Source organism: Rhincodon typus, chromosome 2 (assembly GCF_021869965.1).
Source record: "Rhincodon typus isolate 14 chromosome 2, sRhiTyp1.1, whole genome shotgun sequence".
NCBI classification, from domain to species: domain Eukaryota; kingdom Metazoa; phylum Chordata; class Chondrichthyes; order Orectolobiformes; family Rhincodontidae; genus Rhincodon; species Rhincodon typus.
This window is the reverse complement of record NC_063333.1, coordinates 47776921-47794442: the sequence shown is the minus strand read 5'-3', so window position 1 is coordinate 47794442 and position 17522 is coordinate 47776921. Positions and strand designations below refer to the sequence as shown.

Genomic DNA, 17522 nt, shown 5'->3' with positions numbered 1-17522 from the left:
GTCACTAATTGCAGATATAACAGCTGGTGTCATGAACCATTGCCCCAGCCTTGAATCCTCTTTCACATCATCAATCATGTATCCAGATGTCACTTGGAGTCTCCTCCTAAACATGTGCTGTACGGAAGGACATGTTTAGCAAGGCTTCATATACTGTTATATGAATATCTATTTCTGGCATAACTGCAGGTGATTATAGAATAGCATTCACTTAAAAGATAAATACTTGAACAATGGGAATATACTACAAGCATATACAAGTTTAATGACGAATTATAACATGCTGACAAAAGCTTTAAGTGTATTTCAGCAGCTTATTTCAAACAAGTCTTGGTTTTTCCAGTCAAATGCCTCGGTTTAAGTTAACCATAACCTTTTAACTGATGACTAATAGAATGGAATAATGCTGCTCTTTTTTCTGATAAATGCAAAGACTATACAGGTGAATAGCTCTGCTTGGACTGAAATGCCAACATGTACAAATGACCTTCATGATCTGTAGTCATATGACCTCTTCAAGGCACAGACTGCAGGCTGCCATCTTAAAGGCACTTCAATAAAGACTCCATTCTGATCTGACTGCTGCCTTGTGAATGCAAAACTACTGTCAAAAGTGAAGATAAGATTGTGCGCGGAACAGCTGTAAAAGGGCATAGCTACTGATAGAGACAGACAGGAATGTTCAAAATCGTGAAAGCTCTGTGAAAGCTGCCATAAGCAACTGAAATAAACTTTTCAAAAAAAAAAAAACAAAAAGATAGGTCACAGCTGAAACACAGTGAGAGAAAATGGCTGTAATGTTTCCGCTCCCAGCTCCAGTTGAAATACAGTGACATGAAGCAAACTTGGCAGTTTTTCCACAAGCAAAATGATGAAATAGCAACAGATCTGTTTAACAAGCCAGAGCAGCTGCGCAGCACAAGACAGTCTCAAAGTGTATTCTACCCTGAATCTCTGTGTAGCAGGAAAAACAGACTGAAGAAATTTTGCAAATCTCGAAGGCATATTTTGAACCCCAACTTAAAGTAACATATGAATGGTATGCGTTCAATGTTAGGGCCCAACGTGATAAAAAGTCTATGTCAATATATAACCTCATTAACCCAGCTTGCAGGATCTTGTGAATTTATGCATCTAAAAAGGTGATGTAACTGAATGTACATCTAATACAATCCTAAGAAATCCTGCAATGGGAGCACGTCTACTAAGAGAGAAAACAAATCCTCAGGAAAGCAACTGATGTATGGAGCAGTTTTGAGGTCTTAATCAGCAGTGTAAAGACCACACTTTTTTTATTTCCTTTACTTTTGGACCCTGGACTTAAAAAAAAATGCAAGGTACTTCTTTAAACCAATGTGACTGCCTAAGTAGATGGTACAGTTCCAAAAATCATGCTTACAGGAGCACAGTATGTTTTACACAATGTTATTTGCCCCCAGAACAGGGAGAGCAAAAAGCAGATAGCAGAAAGCTAAATTGACTTTAAAACTAAGGGAAAAACTGCCCGACATGTTGACTGACTTCTGACCAGGTGATCATGGCTTTTATGCATTTGGCATGCACCTAGCCTACAAAGAGAAAGCTGCAGGAAATCTCCCTCTGGGACACATATTCCCTCTTTCTCTCATGTGCAGTACTGAAAAGTCTCCAAATACAGCTCCTAACTCCCTACCTACACTCACCTTTACTTGCTCCATCCCCGCCTCTTCGACCTGTTTGTTTCCTCTCCACCTATCCTCTCCTCTATCCATCTTCTATCCGCCTCCCGCTCTCTCCCTATTTATTTCGGAACCCCCTTCCCCTCCCCCTTTTCTGATGAAGGGTCTAGGCCCGAAACGTCAGCCTCTCTGCTCCTATGATGCTGCTTGGCCTGCTGTGTTCATCCAGCCCTGCACCTTGATGTCTTTGTCTTCTACTCACTTTTCTCACAAATCTCCTGTTGAAGGAGGAATAAAACACCTTTAAAGAGAGTGAAAGAACAGATTCTCAACCAGAGAATGAAAGAGAGCATTGGTGTGCAAACAGAGGAGATAGCAAGAAATGCAGATGCTGGGGTCAGAGACAACACAGTGTGGAGCTGGAGGAACACAGCAGGCCAAGCAGCATCAGAGGAGCAGGAAAGTTGACGTTTCTGGTCGGGACCATAATTCAGAAATGGAGAGGAGAAAGGGAGCTGGCAAGTAAATAGAGAGCAGAGGGTAGGGCTGGGGAAAGGGAGGTGGGATGGTGATAGGTGAATGCAGGTGGGAAATGGTGGGGATTGGTCATTGGGAAGGATGGGGCGGACACGTGGGAGAGAAGATGGACAGGTGTGTCAGGTCAAGGAGGCAGGAGGGAGGATGGGTAGGGCTGGGGAAAGGTAGGTGGGGTGGTGATAGGTTGTATGCAGGTGGGGGATAGTGGGGATTGGTTGACAGGAAGGGTAAGGTGGACACTTGGGGAAGATGGACAGGTTGTGTCAGATCAAGGAAGCGGGGATGAGAAGGAGGGTTGGACATGGGATGAGACTGGAGGTGGGAAGATTTTAAAACTGGTGAATTCTATGTTTAAGCCATCGGGCTGTAGGCTCCTGAGGCAGAATATGCTCCTCCAGTTTGCGTGTGGTGTCATTGTGGCACTGGAGGAGGCCCAGGATATGTCACCGGAAGAGTTAAAATGATTGGGAACCGGAAGGTGTTGTCGTTTGTCGCGTACAAAGATGCTCTACGAAACAGTCCTGGAGTCTACACTTGGTCTCACCCATGCAGAGGTGGCCACATCGGGAGCAACAGATACAGTAGACCAAGTTGGAGGATGTACAGGTGAACCCCTATCAGATATGAAAGGTTTGCTTTAGGCCTTGGATGGAGGGGAGGGGGGTGGTGTAGGGGCAGGTGTAGCACTTCCTACAGTTGCAGGAAAAGGTGCTGGGTGTGGTGGGATTAGTGGGGAGTCACAGAGGGAGCAGTCCCTATGAAAGGCAGATAGGGTTGGGAAGGTATATATCTCTTTGATCGTGGGGTTGGATTGTAGGTGGCAGAAGTGGCAGAGAATGATATGCTGGATGCAGAGGTTGGTGGGGTAGTATGTGAGGACCAGGAAATCCTGTCTTTATTTTTGCTGGGGGGCGGGGGTGGGCGGGGGGAGGTGGAGGGAGGGTGTTTGAGGGCAGAGGTGTGAGAAATTCAAGAGGTATGGGTGAGGGCATTTTTGATCACCAGGGGTGGGGATAGTTGCAGTCCTTGAAATTGGAGGACATCTGGGATGTCTGGGAGCGGGACACTCCATCTTGAGAGCAAATGTAGCAAAGGTGTAGGAATTTGGAATAAGGGATCACATTCTTGCAGGACAGTGGGTGAGAGGAGGTGCAGTCCAGGTAGCTTGGGAGTCGGTAGGCTTGAAATAGATATCAGTGTTAAGGCAATGACCAGAGATAGAGACAGAGGGGTCCTTTGTGTCAATAGCAAAGAACTAAAAGGAATTAGAAGAAACTGAAAGAAAAAGCTCATCAACTCCAGTTGCCCAGACTGGTAATACGGATATATGTTTGATTTTTTTTCCCTCCATCCTTAATATCCATGCATTGTCTGTCCTCATTGTGCCCCTTTATTTATGGAAAGGGGGATGGAGTTTAAAAGGGGTGTAGAAGTACATTAGACAGTGTTAGAAGTTAGCAATTCATATTTCCTAATTACTGTTGGTTAAAGACTATTTGTTTGTAGTAAACAATTTTCTTGTTAAGTACCAAAACCTGTTTTTCTTTTAGTCTCAGCTTGTCAGCCAGGCAAATTTAGGATTGTTTTAGAAAGTTTGAGTAAATCTTTTACATTTGTGATGACTCAGGGAATTAGTGGGCTTGATTTCCGGTGCACAATCCCAATGCATAGTAATAGCAGACAGTGCATGACTATATTCACAGAAGTTCAAAACTTGAATTAAGCTGATAGATACTGCAGGCCCAAAAGCCAGACCAATAAGAGACAAGACAGGTTGAAAATATTATGGACGGTGTCATGCAAACAAGGAGGCAGCTTGTTGGCATATAAAAAGCAGTGCTCTTGCTGCTAAAGCAAATCTTTTGCACGCAAGTGCATGAACAGAAGGAAGCACAAGTACATATGGCCACTGGCACTATGATTTGAAGATGGTGATGAATCTCTCCACACTAGGTAACATGTCGATTCAGGCAGGTCCATGGTGAAACATGGTTCGAGTCTGTGGGAATGATGCTTCCATGGAGGAGAACAGCAGATCAACACAAGATATCAGGTAGACATCTGTGCATCACAAAACTTCATGACTTTGACAGACCTGTGACAAATGGCTCAAAGTATTGATTCAAAATGAAGCCCTTGAAGGTAGGGTTGAAGCTGTGTGATGGCACAATACCAGTGCCGAGAGAACAGATTTCTGAGAGGCAAACGCAATAAAATCAATGAAGATCTGGGACTTCTAGATTATAGAAGGCATCGAAGCTGGAGCAAGTTGATTTGATTTGATTTATTATTGGCACATGCACGAAGATAGTGAAAAGTATTGCTTTGCGTGTTAACCAGACAAATCATACCTTACACAAGTACAACAGGGTAATTGAACAGGGTGCAGAATATAGTGTTACAGCTACAGAGAAGGTGTGGAGACAGATTAACTCTAATATAGGAGAGGTCTGTTCATAAGTCTGATAACAGCAGGGAAGAAGCTGTTCTTAAATCTGTTGGTACCGGTTTTCAAACTTTTGTATCTTCTACCCAATGCAAGAAGGTGCAAGAAAGTATAACTGGGGTAAGAAGGAACTTTGATTACGTTGGCTGCTTTCCTGAAGCACTGGGAAGTGTAGATGGAGTCAATGGATGGAAGGCTGGTTTTCGTGATGGGACTGGGCTGCCTTCACAACTCTAACTTGTTGGGGTCTTGGGCAGAACAGTTGCCATACCGAGCTGTGATGCATCTGTATAGGGTGCTTTCTATGGTGCATCTAGAAAAATTGGCAAGAGTCATTGCAGCCGTGATAAATTTCCTTAGCCTTTTGAGGAAGTAGAGGTGGTGGTTTGCTTTCTCGACTGTAGTGTTGATGTGGATAGACTACGATAGATTGTTGGTGATTTTATTCCTTGGAAACTTGAAGCTCTCTAACATTTCCACCTCAGCACCATTGATACAGACAGGGGTGTGTCCTCCACTCTGCTTCCTGAAGTTGATGACCAGCTCCTTTTTTTTTTTTTGCTGGCATTGAGGGAAAGACTGACAGTTTAGTAGTATGGCATAAAGACAACAATCTCCTTCCTGTACTTGGTCTTGTCATTGTTTAAGATCTGACCCACTGTAGTGGTGTCATCAGCAAACTTGTAAATGGAGTTAGAGCTGAATTTGGCCACACGGTGGTGAGTATATAAGGAGTATACGGTGTTGAGGATTATTGCAGAGGTGGTGTTGTTGCCTATCCTTACTAACTGCGATCTATGGCTCTAATGCTTGGACAGTAACCCTCAACATAGCAAAATGAATTTAGCTGAATGAATTTAGTAGCCTTGTAACTACATTCTGGATGTGGTCCAGGAGATGCAGTTGGTTGCAACTGCCCTTTGACATATCCATGCTCCAGAGTAATATTCACCATAGGCAAGAGTTAGTTAGTGATCTTCCATTAGTGGAAGCTATGGTGGAGGATCTACAAGCTTATGAACATGAATACACAATCAAAATCTAATGTGACTGCTAGAGAGATCTCCAGATAAACCTGAAGCTGAACAAGAAACACTTGCAATTAAAAATGCCTGGAGTCAAGTTAGAGATCACGCGTCAACAGAGGATCTTTAACCAGATCCTGAGGAGTGGAGTGGTGTGGTAGTGATGCAGCAAACAACAGATATAAAGGCAGTGCAATGGTTCAATTTTGTTAGTTATTTAGTCAAATTCCAGCCCAGTTTGTCAAGGAGTGTGAAACATTACACCAACTCACGACCAACGACATGCAGTGGCAATGGGGCACTGAACAAGCACCCATCACTAAAATCAAGCTTGTTAAATGATGCTATTTCAGCACTGCCAAGACCACATCATAAATTATAAAGTCTTCATCGTGATGCCAGCAAGACACAAGTTAGAGTATCCCTGATGCAGCAAGGACAACTGACTGGATTTTCATCTTTGACATTCAAAAATCAAAATTATGCTAAGTTCAGTTTGAGAAAGGGCACCTGTCGTTGTCTTTACGTGTGAACATTTTCATCAACACCGACTTGGAAAAAAGTCTCTTGTGGTGGTTGAGTCAGATCACAAGCATTTAAAAGCATTTTCCTCAAGATGCTACTATCTTCTTGAAAGCATACTTAAAGAAAGTCATTTCAGTTATAGAGATACCAGCAGATGTGACCTAAGCAAGGGAAGCAGATGTACATGGCAGAAACACTGTCAAGAGCAGCACTCCCAAAAAAGATGATGCTACAACAAGAGTGTGAAACCTTTGAGAAAGTGGAGTTGCAGGTAGATACAATCGCAAAGCTGGCGTTTGCTATTCCTGCCATTATTGGTCAGTGCATTGAGTATAGGAGTTGGGAGGTCATGTTCCACTTGTACAGAGCATTGGTTAGGCCACTTTTGGAATACTGCATGCAATTCTGGTCTCCCTGCCATAGGAAGGATGTTGTGAAACTTGAAAGGGTTCAGATAAGATTTACAAGGATGTTCCTGGGGCTGGAGGGTTTGAGCTATAAGGAGAGGCTAAATAGGCTGGGGTTATTTTCCCTGGAGCATTGGAGGCTGAGGGGTGACTTTATAGAAGTTTATAAAATCATGAGAAGCATGGATGGGGTAAATAGACAAGGTCCTTTCCCCATGGTAGGGGAGTCAAAAACTAGAGGGCGTAGGTTTAAGGTGAGTTGGGCAAGATTTAGAAGGGACCAAGGGGCAACTTTTTCATGCAGAGGGTGGTGCGTGTATGGAATGAGCTGCCAGAGGAAGTGGTGGAGGCTGGTACAATTACAACATTTAAAAGGCATCTGGATGGGTACACGAATAGGCACGGTTTAGAGGGATATGTTGGGCAAATATTTAGGATATCTGGTCGGCATGGACAAGTGGGACTGCGGGGTCTGTCCTCTATGACCCTTTCCAAAGTGAAGCAGCAGCTCATCATGCTCTGGCAGTCATCAACATAGCAGAGACGCTATCTGATTGACAAGTGCCTTGCTCAAATCAAGCAACAACCTAATAAGATGCAACGCTCCAAGTGCTACATAAAGTAATAATAAAAGGATAGACCTGAAGTATGAGCTATAACTGTTTCTATAAGAGTATATTGAGCATACAGAAATGGACTGATTGCATAACATGACAGTTTGGGCTAAAGAAACAGTGACATTATGCTGAAGGAGTTGCGAGGAAAGTTGCTCAAGTGCAACCTTGCAAGCCACCATGGAATTGGGTCAAGGCTTAAAGGCAAGACATGTGGTCTACTGGTCAAAGATAAGTAACAAAATTAAAGACCACACCACAGTGCAGTGTTTGTGATGTATATCAAACTAAGCTAGTTAGAGAGCTGACAACAGCAACATCCCTGACAGAACATGGATGAAAGTGGGAGCAGACCTCTTCATACTTGCAGGAACTGATCTTCTTGTCATTGTACATTGCTCAAAGATTCTCAACCCGAAATGTCAACTTTCCTACTTTTCTGATGCTGTCTGACCTGCTGTGTCTCTCCAGCTCCACACTGTGTTGTCACTGTATATTGCTATTCTGACTACTGGGAGGTGGGCCAACAGAAATTCAATTACTACTGCTGAGTTTGTTAAATGCCTGAACACACTTCAAACATTCCCAACATTGTCAATTCTGACAATGGTCTGCAGTTAGAGTGAAAATCATACATGCTTAAGAATGGGGAAACTTAATACCACAAATCTCCACAGTATCACCAGTCAAACTGAAAGGTTGAGGTGGTAGTGAAAATCACCAAAGAGATAAGAAACCAAACAATCTATCACAGGCATACAAATGGCAATCCTTACGTGGAGGCACAGAAAGTAGTTCAATACAGAGACTGATGTCACCTGCACACCAACTACTCATTCAGTAGCAAAAAAAAAAAAACTACCAAAGCAAAAATTTAACCAAGTATGTGTAACAAAATCAAGGTGAAACGGCAGAAAGACAATTTTCATTTTGGCATGACTACTAGAATGCAGCATTGGAAAGCCAATCAGGGTACAAACCTTCAACGCTCTCAAAAGTCAGGCTGAGTGACAGCTTAGGACCTGTGCAGAGGAGTTATCATCTCAATCTTACATGTGGAAGTAAATAAACTGATATATCACTACAACTGCATGCACAGTTGGAGAAGCTCTGTCCAACTATAGTTGAGGAAATCAGGAAGATAGGAATGCATCACCCGCACAGACAAAGGTCAACCAACCATCCGACCCAGAAGTCCATAGAAACCCAATCGAAATGAAATAACAGATACCATGACAACATAGGGATGACATTCCCTGGGGATGGAATATCACCTATAAACAGTTACCAACAGACACATACCATTGCAGTCTAACTGATTTAAAGACAATGAAATGCATATGCAGAAACCAATGAGAATAACGACTGATAAAGAACTGTCTTATGTATATTGGGTAATGTGGATAATTTGAAATGCATGCTATTTTGTATGAATGATGATCTTTGCACTGAAACACAATCAATGCCCAAATGTCCTGTCTGATCTGCCACAGTCACATGACTTTTACCCTGGCACACAGCCTTTTAGAAGCACATCAAAGACTACATTCTGACCAGACTACCGCTTGCCAACACAGAACAAGTGCCAGTATTCATTTTATGCAGAACCTCACCTCTGGACTCAATTCAAACTTAATTGTAACTTGCCAACACAAGGAAAAAGTTAAAGATATCACAAACATGCAGGCAAATGGACCTACCACATGTCGAGGCAGGTGGAGTACTCGGTGGAGCCCAGGAGGACATCTGGAGGCCTGTACCACAGGGTAACCACCTCATTGGAGTACGTGTGGCTGGGTACTGACTTGGCTCGGGCAAGTCCTGCAAACATGATGAAGATCAGATGTTAAAATGGTGACCTTTAACCTCAAACAAACAGCTCCAACCTTTCTCAAGACCTATGTTAATATCTGGCCATTGCTTTTGAAATGGGACTACATATACTATTTACTCAATGTCTGGACACGCAGTTCCATCATTGTAAAATATGTGGATATTAATATTTGAGAGAAAATATGTCAATTTTTCAACAATAACATATTAGTTAAGTGCTGAGGCTTCATTCTTGGACAATTTAACAAATCATTGCTTTAGACTGTCCAAATGGAAATATTTTCCTTCCCAAAAATACCTTTATAAAAAGGTATATCCAGAAATGTGACAATCAGCTTTATATATTTTATCTGAATGAGCATATGTAAACCTAGACCACAAATTATTAATAGTGTCTAAACAGTAAAATTACACCATGTTCCCATGGTGTCTAACATTATTGCTGTGAGAAACATTCACAGCAGTGGTCAACAAAAAGTAAATAGCAATGAGCTAGAGCATCAAACAACTGGTCGACATTGTTTAACTATTTTACTGCAGTTCAGTTCAGCTAAAAGCACAGTTAGTTCCTGATAAAGGTTCTAGATGAAAAACTGCACAGTCTGCAGGAGCTGCAGTGCACAAACTGGGATTGTCTTTATAAACCATAATGTAAATAACAACAATTAACGTACTGAAATATTTACTTAAACATTTGCTGTAACAATTATCCCTTTAATTTTGGGAAAAACATTCCTTGATGCTATTAGTTACGAAGGAGGGTCACTGGATTTAAAACATTAACTCGGCTTTCTCTCCACAGATGCTGCCAGATCGGAGTTTCTCCAGCTATTTGTTTTTGTTTCCGATTTCCAGCATCTGCAGTTCTTTGTTCATTATCCCTTTAATTTTGCTGGTTTTAGAAACAAAGAGCTCAAACAAGAAATGGTAGCTATATAGGAGAAATATGAATTCTACATGACAATACTAAGCCACATGTGACAAAATATAAAAGTGGAAAAATTAAGAGATTTTTTCTCAAGTTTGTCGATTGCTTACACCAAATTGCCCAGAGGGCAGCTAAGAGTCAACCACTTTGCTAGGAGTCTGGAGTGTAGCCCCGACCAGGTAAGGCCAGGAGATTTCATTCCATAAAAGATTAGTGAACATGATAGATTTTTTATAACAGTGTTTACATAGTTGCCATTTGTCTTACTGAATTCAAAATTTTATCATCTGCTATGATGGGTTTTGAACCCATGCTCCAGAACAGTAGCCCAGAGTTCAGGATTACTAGTCCACTGACATTAACACTACACCACTGTCTCGCTGGCTGGCACTCAGGACTATGATAGTTATGGAAATGCACTTTATAGTATATATTGGCTTCCTTCACCAATGCCTTTGTGGAATATTTGTTTAAGAATTAGCAAATCATCAATGCCACTTTCAGGAAATGTTGTTTGTTATTGTATCTACGGTCTATTCTTCCATTATCATATGCACTTTCCAAAAGATAGCAAGGTTTAGCACTTTAACAAAGGACCTTACTTGCAGCATTTGGAAAAATGAGACAGATTTGTTGTCAGAGATTAGGTAGCAACGTAAGACCATTAGAAATAGCAACAGGAGTAGGCCATTCATTTCCTTGGGCCTGCTCCTCCATTCAACTTTATCATGGCTGATTCGACATCCTCACGTCCACTTTCCTGTCTTTTCCCCATAACCCTCAATTCCCCTACTGATCAAGAATTTATTTACATCCACCTTAAATATCTAGAAGGACTTTGTCCCCACAGCTCTCTGCAGCAAGCAGCTCCAAAGACACTCAATCCTCAGAAGAAATTCCCCCTCATCTCTGTCTTAAATTGGCAGCTCTTTCTTTTTTTGAGGCTATGCCGTTTAGTCATAGACTCTCCCACAAGGAGAAACATCCTCAGCATTTACCCTGTCAGGCCCCTTAAGAATCCTATATGTTTCAATGAGATCACCTCTCATTCTTCTCAACTCCAGTAAGTATAGTCCCAATCAGTTTAGCCTTTGCTCATGAGACAATCCCAACACAGCATGGATCATTCCAGTGAAGTTTCTCTGATTTGCCTCCAATGAAATGATATCTTTCCTTAAATAAAGGAGATGAAAACTGCTCTCAGTACTCCAGATGTGGTCTCACCAGCAACTTGTGCAGTTGCAGCAAGGCTTCCCTACTCTTATACTCCAATCCCATTGAAATAAGGGCTAACATTCCATTAGCTTGCCCAATTGTCTACTGCACCAATGTGCCCCAAGTCCCTTTGTGTCACAGCTTTCTACAGTTTTTCCTCCATTTAAATAAATCACTTTTTCTTTCTCCTCCTTCCAAAATGAACAAAGTCATCAGTGGAGCCCATTTGATACCATTTCCCATTAAAACAAATAACACAGCTGGAGAAAAAAAAAAAATTCATTCTCAGCTTATGGACATAGCTGGAAAAGTCAGTCTTTCTTTCCTACCACCAATTTCCCTGAAAAGGTGTTGATACCTCTGTAAATACTCCGGTCAGACAGTAACTGTGGAGAAGGAAACAGTTAGCTTTTCAGGTCCGTGACCCTTGATCAGACTGAGTATCTTATTTGTCCTTTAAGTGCAGTAAGGAATGAATCATTTTCTGAGATTGATGATAAAATTCATTCAGACCAGATTAATGCCGTTTAAGGAAGACAATGTCTTAAATACCCAACATGTTCAATCAGATAACATCTTGCATAACTGATCCTGGCCTCTGTTTTTTTTTTAAAACTTCCAGCTTTTAGTTTGCTTTCATGTCAGCGGCATTGAGTGAATGGTAATGCTAATTATTCTAGTAGCAAAGAATGTAAGAACACAAGAACCAGGATGAGTAATTTATCTGGCCCTTCAAGCCCACTCTGCTGTTCAATAAGATCATGGCTTATCTTTTTGGGGCCTCAGTTCCACTTACCCACCTTCTCACCATAACCCTTAATTCATTTACTGTTCAAAAAAATTACCTTAGCTTTAAAAACATTCACTGGGCAGGGAATTCCATAGATTCACAACCCTTTAGTTGAAGAAGTTCCTCCTCAATTCGGTCCTAAATCTGCTCCCCCTAATTTTGAGGCAATGCCCTCTTGTTCTAGTTTCACCCACCAGTGAAAACCAACCTCTATCTCATCTATTCCCTTCATTGTTTTATATGTTTCTACAAGATTCCCCCCAATTCTTCTAAATTCCAATAAATATAATCCCAGTCTACTCAGTTTCTCCTCATAAGTCAACCCTCTCAACTCCAGAATCAACCTAATGAATCTCCTCTGTACCCCCTCCAGTGCCAGTACACCCTTTCTCAAGTAAGGAGACCAAAACCGCATGCAGTACTCCAGGTGTGGCCTCACCAGCGCCCTATACAGCTGTAGCATAATCTCCCTGCTTTTAAATTCAATCGCTCCAGCAACGAAGGACAAAATACCATTTGCCTTCTTAATTACCTGTTGTACCTGCAAACCAACCTTCTATGATTCGTGTACAAGGACACCCAGGTCCCTCTGCACAGCAGCATGCTGCAATTTTTTTTACTGTTCAAGTAATAGTCCTTTTTACTTGTATTCCTACGAAAATGGATGACTTCCCATTTATCAACATTGTACTCCATCTGCCAGATCTTTGCCCAAACTATCTATATTCCTCTGCAGACTGAGTTCTCTGCACACTGTACTCTACCACTCATCGTAATGTCATCTGCAAACTTTGACACACTGCATGTGGTCCCCAACTCCAAATCATCTAGGTAAATTGTAAACAACTGTGGTGCCAACACTGAGCCCTGAGGTACACCACTAGTCACTGACCGCCAATAAGAAAATCATCCATTTATCCCCACTCTTTGCTTCCTTTAGTTAACCAATTCTCAATCCATGCTAATAAATTGTCTATAATGCCATGCACCTTTATCTTATGCAGCAGCCTTTTGTGCTGCACCTTGTCGAATGCCTTTTGGAAATCCAGATACACCACATCTACTGGGTCCCCATTGTCTACCACAATCGTAATGTCTTCACAGAATTCCAGCAAGTTAGTTCAGAATGACTTGCCTTTCATGAACCCATGCTGCATCTGCCCAATGGGACAATTTCTATCTAGATGTCTTGCTAGTTCTTCCTCGATAATAAATTCAAGCAGTTTTGCCACTACAGAAGTTAAGCTATCATGGCTTATAATTCCCCATCTTTTGTCTATCTCTTTTTTTTTTTTAAAAAGCAGTGGTTTCACATTTGCCATTTTCCAATCTGCTGGAACTGCCTGAGTGTAGCAGATTTTAGAAAATTACCACAAGCACATTTGCTATTTCTCCTGCCATCTCTTTTAGTACTCTGGGATGCATTCCATCAGGGCCAGGAGACTTGTCTACCTTTACCTGCGTTCACTTGCCCAACACTACCTCTTTCATGATAATGACTGTGTCTAGGTCCTCACCTAACTTAGTCACCTTGTCATCAATTACTGGCATGTTATTCGTGTCCTCTACTATGAAGGCCGAGAAAAGCCATTATAACTCAATACCATTTATATCATATCCAAAAATATTGCATCTTGAATACAAGCTGTTCACCGATCATTGATTGAATTTCTAGAATGTTTGAAATAATGGCCTAGATCTGCCTTCAGTGTCCAAGTTGTGGTTTATACCAGTAACTCAGTTTAAAATATGTTCTGACCTTTTCTAGCTGCAACAGTTAAGTTGGTCTCTTGGCTCTGGTGTGGTTCTAATAGGGAGATAATTTGGGAGGTGCAATTCCAGCAGCCACTTTGATGTCACGAGTTGAAGAATATCCTTCAGTTCAATGACATTGTGGGTTTTCTTAAGTGTTTACAATTGCTTTTAATTGCTTTCTACTGTTTACGGATGTTTACAAGTCCTTTAAGTGCGTTCCAGTTTTTACAGCTATTTACAGAAGTTCTTTTAAAGGCTTCCCAGTGTTCACTGGTGCTTTTGAATGCTTTCAAATGTTTCAATTTTCAATTCTCACTTTGAGCTCACACTCCACCATCCTCCCAGCTCCCAGACTCTGTTTGTCTCTTCCTTTGCTGAGCCCTATCTTTGGCATCCTTTTGTTCTGCTCACCTCTCTTTGTCACAACACCTGCCACCTCCTCCCCACATTCAGCTGGGCGCAGACAGAATCTGGAGTGCACAGGTGGGCTTGGCGTGGAAGGAGAAGAGAAAAGGAGAGATACTAACGATGGGGTATTTTGATATCATTACGATTTAGAAAGCTGTGAAGTTATGCACCGAGAGGTTCCAATGGAACCATCAACATTGGCACCGTTAGACTCACTTTTACGTAGAACTTCAAGTTCTAAGTTCCAGAACAAGTTGGCAAGATCCCCAGAAATGCATTGCTTTCCCCAGCAGGGTCGGCATTTGCCATTTTTGGGACCAAAAGACCTGGGCCAGTAATTTTTATTATTATTGAACAGCTGCTAGCACAAAGTCAAAAATCCATCGTATAGTATCAATTAAAGAAATCCCTTCACTTGATTACAAATAATACACTGCAATCTACACAAGATGGACAAAAGACATCCATTTTGTGAAACTACTATATGTAAAATTCATTTTAAATAAAACTACATTCTTGCAAGTAAATGACTGATAGCAAGGTGACAGATAAGGCTTTAAATGTACAATTCCGCCCTCAGCTTCTCAACCCAAGTCACTTTGGACAAAACAGCTGAATACTGTAGCAGTAAACTAATCAATAATTGCAAAATATGAATCCTGCTTTGGGGTTTGACATACGACATCAAGAAAAGTCTGAAGGTCAGGGAACGATTCAGAAATAGCATTCACTCCTTTGAGGTTTTCTGACCTTTGAAAGGTGCTTCTTTGAACACTTAAATCATATCAATGCAAAATCTAAGATCTCAATTACGTTAATATATAAAGACACAGACTCTGAATTTATTGCATTTCATATTTGTGTGAAACACTCAAAAGCACAGCACAGGATATTCTTCAAAACAAAACACCTGGCTACAGGTAGCAATAGGCTGAGATTAATCTTCACAGCATGTATAGTGGCTTTATTCCCGGTTTCCTGAACTGCTACTATGACTACACCGTAGGGAGGTATGTTTTATCTTTTGAAAGGATAGAGCTTTTCAGCTGACATTAGAACTGGTTATTTTAAAGGGTCCGAGTGAACTGAAATGTACAAGAATACTATCTGAAGACTCCTGGCTGTGCGATCAGTGTGTGTCACAAGAAAGATTTCCTCTGGCCCATTAATTTATCACACTGGCAAGACTATCCATTGATCATCACAGACTTGGTGCTCTGCAGAAAAATACATCATCTTTATCTTTGCTCTGACAGATCTCACCACACACTCTGATTTTGGACATATTTTTAGACAGCAAAAGATATGTCAGCATTTATTTGCTCTATTAGCAGGAGGTTGAATACTTGTGGCTGAATGTGCGCAGCTCCACTTAAGTTCATTTCCCAACAAACTTTCAAATTGTTCCCAGCCCTGTTGCAGACCCAGATATTAAAGCTTTGCCCTTGTTTGCAGATCTTTTCAGAAAGATATTTACTTGCTATTCATTTCCTTCTACATGGCCCTGCTGGAATCCAGCTTGAATATACGTGCTCTAAATCTCCATTAACATTGTTTCACCGCTACACATAGATACACATGGAAGAAGATCAGTGGAGAGATTTCATTTCACTAGTTATTTACTTTAAAGAAGCATAGACTTGAAAAGAGTACAGGATTTTACAATAATGAAGTGATTGTAATGAATGTAAAGGTTATTTGAGAGAGTTTAGCACTGCAGGGCAAACATTTGGTATCCCTCAGTTCTGCTCTCCAGAAATCAATCATCAAAACACGAAATGGGTATGAATTTGTTTTCATCCTTTCAGGAAACGTGACAAGTTTAAGTGAAGAGTGAATATCCTGGTATCTTTCTTAATTGTTTCAGCTACTGGATAAAAATTTACATTTTTCTCTTTCCCCAGAGAATGCTTGGTTGGAAGGTGGTTTATTGGTGAAAATTGCAATGTCTCTGGACATGAGTGATGGGTCCGAAGATTTCTCCCCCTCCCTTCTCTGTTTGCCCATACTTAACTTTACACTTTTCAGGGTCACAATTCTTTGGTCTCGTTTCTTCACTCCAAGAACTAATGACAAAGATGAAATCTCTGTCAAGCACTATTTGCATTCCACTTAAAGCATCATGCTACTTAAATTTACATGAATAGGTTTCATGACTTACATGCGTCTTGCGTTTGGGTTGCCTTTTTTAAAAAAAAATCAACATCACATCTCAATTTTCAAGTAATTTCAATTTTGTCAAGTTATATACTGCAGTATCTATATTTTTAAGAACTACCAAGGTTATTGGTCTTCTTTAAAAGTCACTCATCTACCCGGACTCTCACATTTATGTAGCTCTCTGGTTCTCTACTCCATCACAGTTTTGGATTATTTTCTCATTTAAGGCATTATGATCATACTTTTAAATCAGGTATTCCATTTATTTGGCTTTTCCACTATTGTGTTGGTGACCTTTCCAATTTTCACAATCCTCATTGTCTGCTGGAACCCTTACATTTCTGCGAACAACAAAGTTCAATATTATCCTTCTTTCCCCCAAGTCAAAATCATCTTTAGAAACTTTTTAAAAAGTCTGTGCCATTTCTAATGAATTAGTAATTTGCTTGTAATGAACTTGGATCGAGCGGAAAATAAATTTCATTGAAGTATTTTGTCATGCATTCATCAGGACAATTAGCAAGGATATCAATGTAAAGCAGGACAACATGTTTATACTGTATGAAAATAGCACGTAGACTGGTTGCAACTGAAATCTGACTTGTGGAGGTGTTGCCTTGGAGAATGCATCAGATGGTGATATTATAGACTTAAGGACTTTAATAATTGTTCACGGATTGAATTAATCAACAAAAGACAAACTGTTACACATTGAAAGCAGCAGCAATAACTGTGTCTGGAATAAAATATTAAAGGACAAGGACAAACCTACACAGGAATTGAAAACAATTAGCCATGTCTCGTGTCCAAAGATGTGCAGGTTCAGTGGACTGGCCATGCTGAAACTGTCTGTAGTGTTTAGAGATGTGTAGGCTACGTGGATTAGCCATAGGAAATGTTGAGATACAGGACATGGTGGGTCTGGGGTCTGGATGGGATGCTCTTCGGATGGTCAATGCAGACTCAGTGGGCCAAATGGCCTCTTTCCATACTGAAGGGATTCTATGATTCTATGCCTGAGAAAAATAGCAATAGTGGCTACATAAGCAAAACAGCTTTAACACCTACTTGATAAACCAAATACAATATTGCCACAAAGGACAAGGATTAGCCTGCAGAAGAAATTAAGGAGTTAATCACAGGATAGCTGTCTTCAAACAGTCAATGCTAAATGTAACATGAAACAAAGAAACAAAAACAAAGCTGCTGAGCTTTTCCAGC

General features: G+C 40.9%; 1 protein-coding gene across 1 annotated transcript in view; it reads right to left on the bottom strand.

Annotated features, from left to right (window-relative positions):
- cdk14 (cyclin-dependent kinase 14) overlaps positions 1-17522 on the bottom strand; it is a 365296-nt gene that overhangs the window by 71593 nt on the left and 276181 nt on the right. The window contains 1 exon segment of the mRNA XM_048607904.1: positions 8913-9033. Coding sequence (XP_048463861.1) covers positions 8913-9033 — 121 coding nt within the window.